The sequence below is a fragment of the Triticum aestivum genome, chromosome 7D (assembly GCF_018294505.1).
Source record: "Triticum aestivum cultivar Chinese Spring chromosome 7D, IWGSC CS RefSeq v2.1, whole genome shotgun sequence".
Lineage (NCBI taxonomy): Eukaryota > Viridiplantae > Streptophyta > Magnoliopsida > Poales > Poaceae > Triticum > Triticum aestivum.
In genome coordinates this window covers 512,413,759-512,421,666 of record NC_057814.1, presented here as the reverse complement: position 1 = coordinate 512,421,666, position 7,908 = coordinate 512,413,759, and the positions used below count along the sequence as shown (strand labels likewise).

Sequence of the window (7,908 nt, the reverse complement as noted above, 5' to 3'; positions counted from 1 at the left end):
AAGACAGGGGGGCGACTAGCACCATTCAAATCATACCGCACACGCTAGTAAATGGACAACCCATTTCCAAGTAGTGTCCAAATTGGATGCTCAGGTTTTGGATGAAAGTTAGCTAAAAAGGGAACCAACAACTATAAAATTCAAAGATGTTAGAATCTGTTTAGTGGGGCATCATGATGGGCATGAAACCAAACAACCATTGAATCTTTCGAGCAGAACACACATTGCAAACCCCGAATAATATCACCCACCCATCCTAGTGCACACAACGCCTCTGACCACAACAGGTAAGTTGCATGCAAACATTTAACCGACCAAATCGAATTTCAGAGGTCAGGTATGAACCGACAATGAATCTACCACACAACACACAAACCATACTCTTAATGCATCAACTTCAGACCGGTTTGTCAGCATACATTTACGGAAGAACCGAATAATCCTGAATCACCCGTGGCTAATGTATGAGATAACTGAAGATGAAAGGCGTATGGAAATGGAGGAAATGAATGGGATCATATAAGTGCTGGTGTGACCATAATCTGTCACTGTTCCGCTTGTAGAGCACCAATGGATGTCAAGACAGGAAAAGGATGGTGCTAAGAGTGCCTTGACCACCTGCCATCATTCGTCCAGTGGAAGACCCGGGGCTTGTACTTTGGAAATGCGTCTTCCCAGTCTGGGTTCTCGATCAAGTATTTCCATATCCTACAACAAGAAAGTACAAAGCAAGAATAAACCATATAGCAATCTCTATTGGAAATATGCCATTATTTCATTCATGAAGGTCATCTTAGCTAATCATGAGTTATACCTGGATAAACAGAAAGATTGCACACACACATGATAGAAATGGTTCATGCAATACAGTTTCCAATTTGTAGGATAAAAGGAACACACACCTTCTCTCAGTTTCCACAAAATGAGGTGGTTCTGCAGCTGGAGAGGTGGAGCACTGAAGCAGGACTTCAGAGTCTGAAAGCTGGTTAAGTGAGGATGCCATTTCTGCCCAATCTGGCATCCTATACAAGCAGGACAAGAGATGGGTATATCACACGGAACAGTTAGTTAACTAGCAAGGTAAAGAGGCACAAGTACTTGCACTCGTAATGATGTATGCTCTTAATATTTCTCGAACTATCATGCAAGATGTAGTTTAAATGCATGAGAACAAAAGGCCCATTATTAAAATAGCCAGAAGGAAGAAAATTCATTTTTGTCCATGTTAGAGGTGTTCATGATGGAAGCTGGGCCAGGATCAAAGCATAAAAATATGATTTTATTTGTTTATTTTCTGCAAATAATTATAAATTTTATTGGGTGTTAGAATATGATAGTGGCTCGAATCTTGGGCAAACGTGGCCTGCCCATGAATGGTAATAATTCGTACACATGGTGCAATTCGCTGATGAATAAAAAGTGGCAAAACCGCCGTACAGCATTTCATGCATAGGTGGCATTGAACATACATGGAGTATGATGACAACAAGTCAGGCAACAATTTAAAATTGTCCTATTGCATAATGAAAACCTCCATCACTTCTTTCCAATTGGTAGTTACCTCACGTATGGAAATTTTGAAGATCAGACTGAACCAAAAAGCAACCTGTGTGATGTCACTTAATGCCTATGTCCATACAGGGCCGAAGCTAGCCAAAACACTCAATGGGCTCATGGAGATATACTAAATGAATTCAACAGTAATTGGTCTTTGATAGCAATAATTTACTAAAGGTTTTGCCAAATTTTATTGGGGTCAGTTGACCCCGACGCTACAGTGCCAACTCTGTCCATGTGTCCATAGATTAACAACGTTCAGGAACAGAAGGTCAATAGTTAAGTACACAGAGGCTGAATATGTAGCTACAAACATCTTCAATTTATTACGTGCAATACATAATGAAATGGATGGGAATATAAGAGACGGACCAGCAGGCAGGGGCAATTTGGAAAATATCAGCGTGTGTGTTGTAAGTCTCCAGTAACTTTCCTCGCCAATTTGGATCATAAGAAGAAACACTCACACGAATTCTTCTGACTATTTCATCAGGACACCTTGAAGTGATGTCAAAGCTTGCAGGAGTAACAACTCCAGATGATGTTTGCATCTGAAGACAGCAGGAGTGTTTGTTTCTAAGAAAACTTACTATGAACTGGGGTATGTTTCAAATCAACAATTTAAATAACTGTTACATGCGGGAATAATTCCAGTTTACACAAACTAACTACTCCCTCCGATCCGAATTAATTGACCCAGCCTCTATAAAACGTCCACTTTGCATTGTATAGAGGCTGCGTCAATCAATTCGGGTCAGAGGGAGTAAATGAAATGTTAGTCTGAGATGCAGACAAAATAGAATTCCCCTCTTTCTTTTTTCCTTCTTCTTTTAGATTAACCTTCAAAGTTCCTTGTTCCAGAGCTTACAATGTTCTATTTTACAAATGTGGTGTTCATTGGCACCAAAAACTACTAATTGACACTTTAGTAGATTCAGGGGAGAGGATATCCCTTACCACAAATCCACCAACTATGGGTCGCGCATTCCCATAAGAATCGGTCATAGTGTTGATCCCAAGGACACAGAAAGACCGGAGGTGGAACCGTTGCTGGGATTTATGCAGCACTTCAACTATCTTGAAACAAAGTGGATGGGAGTACCCTTCCTGTATGCTGTGCTTTCCTCCAGCAGAATAGACTACCTGTGGGGCGAATTATGGTAATTAGATGCTTCCACATTTATATTGTGTCAATCAAGAAATAAAGGGCAGCCCGGTGCACATTGCTCCCGCTTGCGCAGGGTCAAGAAATCTAAAAGAAATTTAACCACCCAAAAAGTTTTGAATTCAACCTTTGTAGAAGCATCATCGAAGCCACCAATCAGGTGAACCTGTAAGCAAATGCTAGTGAGAACATTCCCAAGGGTGCTTAACTGCTTATTGCATATTTTGAGGGGGAAATACGGGAGAAGAGACCAACATCAAATGGTTCGTCGTCATCACCAAGTAATTCCAGCATCTGTTTGAACCCTCCTTCTACAATCTTTGGAAAGTCCATATGGCTAATGGAAGTCCTGAAATCAATTAATGGAAGATCGGATGAATCAGCAAATGTTTTTGTGAGTTGGGAAAATACATGAGTTTTGAGTTTCACAAGAAACCAAAGCCTTACAGGATCAGATAAAACGCTCGCTTCTTTTTTCACTTACATTCCAGTCTTGTTGTTGCGAATTGCAACACCCACACATGTAGTCATCTCATCTGTGCCCACTAACTACAGATGCAAAAGAACTGATCAATTCACCAATCACACTATTTGAACAGTCTACGCATGACTATGCTTTAATCACTCTAGGAATTAAGGCAAAGTGAGTGAAATGTAGCAGAAAGTAATGATGTGCTTTAACAGGATGCCACTTTATCAGGGACACAAACACAAAACTAATCAGGCAATCAGGTGTACAGGTAAAATTGGAAATCCTACATGTTGGCATTCAGAATAACAATCCAATATCCCTCTAATGATCATAAACCACTCCAAACAAATAGCATAATTTGAATAAAGTGATCACACATCTAAACTACTATCAAAGTGAACTCCAGGAGTGCCTGCCCAATCCCCATTTACCAGGAGGCAACACAGGTACGATTTCCACCATGGGAAACGAAAAGTCGTCGCTGAGGCAGCAAAACATGGAACCGCGCAACTGATTCAAACGGCGCGGATCGACCAAGGATCCCCAATCTCTGCTCGATCGAAGACCTGAGCACAACGCACCTCGACGCGCGCCGGATCGACCGTGGCGTACTCCCGCTGGAACACGTACACGTGCCTGGGCCCCTCCGGCCCCGACGGGACTGTCCTCTCCGGCGCGGCCCTGAGCCGCTCGGACGCGGCGCGCAGACCGGGGTTCCCCATGAGCGCCGCCACGAGCTCCCTCCCGCTGCTCCCCTGCAGGAACCGGGAGCCGATAGGATCGTCACAACGTGGAGAAAGTGAGAGAGGCAAGCGTCCACGTGTAACCGCATGAGCGTGCCGTACGCACCTCGGGGGAGGAGCAGGGGACGGGCTCGCCGTCGACGAGGAGCATTATCGCCGTCGGAGTTGGTGGGGGTGTGTGACCGAGCGAAGCAGAGGTCGCGGAGCCGACCAAGGAAATGGCCGGCCACACCTTTTTTTTTCTATGTGCTGGCGTCCAGCTGCTTAGCCGTCCACCGAAGCGGCCCACGACGACCCACGATCATCGCGGATCCTGGTCCAGCAGCACAGGTCCATGGGCCGGAAGCAGCCGTCGTTTCAGCCCAGCCATCAGCCGTCGCTACGCAGTACACTTCCACTCCACCGCTTCCGGCGCATCCCAAGTCGCCGTCCTCCCGATCCCCCCTCCCCTCCCCTTCCTCTGCTCCGGACACCCCATCTCCGTCGAGCCGGACGCCCCATCCACCTCTACGGGCGGCGGCGGCGTAGCAAAGTCAGTGAGAAATGGCGCCGCCCGGGTCGCGGCGGTGGGCGTACGTGCGGATCATGGCCGGCACCATCCTCGGCGGCGGCCTCGGCTTCTACGTCATGCACCGCATCGAGACCTCCTACAAGGCACGCTGGTCCCCGCCGTTTCCGTCCCCCGTCTAACCTACCTACCGCGATTTGCAAATCATTTTGGTCGAAGCCGCCGCGCTCACGTCCGCTCTTGCAGGTGAGGATGGAGGAGAGGCTGCGGAGGTACGAAGCGCACATGCTCGCCAAGGAGAAGGAGGCGCAGCAGCTGCAGGACGAGGGACGCCGCGAGGACCAGGCGCAGGTCTTGCCGGACTCGTGATTTTCTCTCGTCCCCTTGCTCCGGCTCGCCTTCCCGAGCTGTTAGGTGAGTACTACTGGTAGCTACCATGCCTATTTGATAGATGTGTACTTGTATGGTAGTATGAATTGCATGATAAATTCCGCAGATTGGTGCCAAAATTCAGAGCTGTTTGTATTGCCTGTTAGTACCTTGGTCCTTGGACTGTCCGGATTTAAGCTTTAGCACTCCAATTTGCCTGTGGTTATCTGATCCAGCCGAAAACCAAATGTAAATGCGCGCTATGCCTTGCTACCATCTAGCTATGTCAGATTGTCAGTATCATTGTTGTCGCAACCTGCCTAGTGCTTCAGTTCTTTGAGGTTCAGGTATACAATGTGGAACAAGTCGCTGAGGCTCGTTCTAAGTTTGGCTTAATCTACTAGTGTCGGCATTGCCATTACCACACTGGTGGATTAGGCACATAGAAAATCAACAAATTTGGTCATTTTTGGCAGTGCTGATAGCTCTGGCAGTTGGCATGCCCGCATGATTGGTATGCTGAAGTTTTAGGACCCCAGTTGGATCCAACTAATAAAAATAAATGAACTGTTCAAGTTAAGAATTCGAGCTTGTGTATATTGCTGGAAAACTGAAAATTGTCAGAACTCCCTCCAGGTTGACCATGGTAACTGAGGCCTCTTTTGGTTCATAGGATAGGATTATCGTAGGAATAGGAATTTTGTAGGAAATGAGATGACATGTATCTCAAATCCTATGAGTAGGAATTGGAAACGAGATGTCATTTGGTTCACACCAAAGGAATTTTTCCATTGAGTCTAGGCTCATTTTTATTTTCCTATGAAATGTGGAGGATAGGAACCAATCCTATGTAGGAATAGGAATCCATTCCTATGAACCAAAGGGCTCTAAAGGAAAAAATCCTATAAGAATCCTATCCTCTAGAATTCCTATGAGATTCCTCCAAACCAAAGGAGGCCTGAATTTGTTTTTGAATGTGACCAGAGGTACTGCATTAATGGCAATGGCAATTATGTAGGGGTTACCCTACAATGGTTATCTCAAGCTGTCAGCTGCCTCACAATAGCACTTCTTCGTGAACGTAATGGCGAAACCACAAAATACAAACATATTTCAGGTAACACATAAAAAATGACAAGTTTCTAGAGTTCTTTGTCATGACATCCAATTTGGTTATCTGGAGAACATCATATAAAAATGTATTAGTTTGTTGGAAGTTGTAAGCACATACAGTTATGAACACATTAGCAATAAGATGTATCTGTGCTTCATGCATGCCAGCAGTTCATTTGAAAGAGTGGGCTGGTAATTAAGCAGATAGAGAATTTCAGGTATCCATATACTGGCAAGACAAGAATCAGGTATGCAATGTAACATAGAGAGACATATTCAAACTACATAAGCTTTTTCATGGTGAACAACAAGTAATTTGTACGTGTCTAGCTTTTCAGTCATGGGTTGTATCTCCATGCAAAAATAGGGGGCTTGATTAACCTATATGTGGGTTCGAGCTGTTGAAGACGATGCACACCTGCAGCTCCTGGCTCCTGCACTTTCAGTTGCCAATACATAATAATATGTAGACAAAAGAAATTGAACTGATTTCTTTTAATGGGTAGTGCTCTTTTTTCCGAAACGTATTTGTTGTCCAACATACGAGAACTGGCAATGCTGTAAAGTATCAGATAATTGACCACGTGAAACATGTGGTAAGCAATCCAAACTATTCAAAAAAAAAGTATCAGATAATTGAAAAATCAAAGGATTGGCTATTGTAGATGCAACATACTCTGCATTACTAGATAGTAAAGTCCAAAGGCATATAACAGAAGTACAGAAGAACTCCAGCGTGCCACCTAATAGAGCACCAGCACACTTCTAACATTAAACTGCTCACAGAAGCACCCTAAAGACTGCAATTTTCTCAATTTTAAAAGTTCTCATAAAAGGTTTTGATGATGCTAAAAGAAACAAGAGGAATACCAAAACTCTTTCTGTTTCAGCAATATTTCTTGCCATGACTCATCCCAAAGCCGACGTGATAGCTTTTCTCATTACATCCTGAACATGCACACCAGTAGTATAGCATAATCCACTATTCATGCATGTCTATTTGCAGAACATAACCTGACGTGTTGGATATCTGCCATCAGGAACTCTGTAGGAGTTCATTCCCCTTATGTGAACTTTGTCGGAGTTTATTCTTCTTTTGAACAAAATTTTGTAGTACTTGTGGAAGAATTCGCCATGTTGAACTGACTGCTATTCATTCTGCGTATTTGCTGTCGCATAGCCCAAGCACATCCAGTTGGATTTGAACCAACTACTATTCGTTCATTCATTCATGTCTATCTGCAGAACATAATCTAGCGGCTCAAAGCTTCCGGAGAAGTGCGCCTCTGGCGTCTACGGTCGTTTTGTGAACATGAAGAGTTATTTTTCTTCCCCTCCTTTTTGTTGACAATGAGTGTGCACCAGTTGGAGGCTGAGCCTAACTGCAACTCTGCAAGTACTGTAAGATTCGGACCCTGCTGTGTGAAAATTGATTGTACCTGTATGAGTATGGATAGTTATCGGAAACCGATCGCGTCCATGATTTATCATACAGTTTTGCTAGGTCTCAGTCGACTTAGACTTCGTTATGTCTCAGTCGATGTTATATTCCATTGATCTTGCATTAAGATTCGTACAAAAATTTTCTTTCAGTTTTTTCTTTTTCTTCTCATATACTATATCACTTAAGTGAGACTTGGTTAAGTCTCAGTCGACTGAAACCTAGACACACCCTTTATCATACTATATCACTTTCCAAAAGCGTTTCCTCTCTGTGCTCGTTTTCTCCCGCGCGTCGTGCTCCCGTCGTTATAAGATCCACGCGGCACTGGCACCGGCAAAAGGACTCGACCAGTCGCTGGAGTACTCGCCGGATCATGGAGCGCCTCCGACGCTGCCAACAGTGCCTCCGTCCCCTGGAGATGGAGTGGGTGGCGGTCGGGCGGTGCGGCCACCGAAACATCTGCTCACTGACGAACCGATGCTCTCGCCGCGACCGCACATGCCCGTCCTGCGGCGCCGACTGCCCCACCGTCCTCAT

General features: G+C 44.7%; 2 protein-coding genes across 2 annotated transcripts; one reads left to right on the top strand and one right to left on the bottom strand.

The window, feature by feature from the left end:
• Positions 1 to 357: 357 nt before the first annotated feature.
• LOC123165387 (protein N-terminal asparagine amidohydrolase) lies at positions 358 to 4,192 on the bottom strand. Its single transcript, XM_044583022.1, has 9 exons — positions 4,044 to 4,192; positions 3,776 to 3,949; positions 3,207 to 3,271; positions 2,978 to 3,071; positions 2,850 to 2,888; positions 2,515 to 2,700; positions 1,930 to 2,108; positions 903 to 1,022; positions 358 to 708 (listed from the first exon to the last, which is right to left on the bottom strand). The coding sequence occupies exons 1-9, from the start codon at positions 4,086 to 4,088 to the stop codon at positions 600 to 602; spliced, it is 1,011 nt and encodes a 336-aa protein (XP_044438957.1). The 5' UTR covers positions 4,089 to 4,192; the 3' UTR covers positions 358 to 599.
• A 135-nt stretch (positions 4,193 to 4,327) lies between these two features.
• Positions 4,328 to 7,482, top strand: LOC123165388 (uncharacterized). Its single transcript, XM_044583023.1, has 3 exons — positions 4,328 to 4,591; positions 4,692 to 4,859; positions 7,173 to 7,482. Exons 1-2 carry the CDS (start codon positions 4,481 to 4,483, stop codon positions 4,812 to 4,814), a joined length of 234 nt encoding a protein of 77 aa, XP_044438958.1. The 5' UTR covers positions 4,328 to 4,480; the 3' UTR covers positions 4,815 to 4,859; positions 7,173 to 7,482.
• Positions 7,483 to 7,908: the final 426 nt, after the last annotated feature.

Bases quoted from the DNA above. Each gene is read 5' to 3' on its own strand.
- LOC123165387 (XM_044583022.1), bottom strand. From the start codon at position 4,088: ATGCTCCTCGTCGACGGCGAGCCCGTCCCCTGCTCCTCCCCCGAG. The intron at 2,701-2,849 runs GTTGAATTCAAA...TTCGCCCCACAG, and splicing joins TCGATGATGCTTCTACAAAG to GTAGTCTATTCTGCTGGAGG. The intron at 1,023-1,929 runs GTCCGTCTCTTA...CTGCTTGTATAG, and splicing joins CAAATTGCCCCTGCCTGCTG to GATGCCAGATTGGGCAGAAA.
- LOC123165388 (XM_044583023.1), top strand. From the start codon at position 4,481: ATGGCGCCGCCCGGGTCGCGGCGGTGGGCGTACGTGCGGATCATGGCC. The intron at 4,592-4,691 runs GCACGCTGGTCC...CCGCTCTTGCAG, and splicing joins GCATCGAGACCTCCTACAAG to GTGAGGATGGAGGAGAGGCT.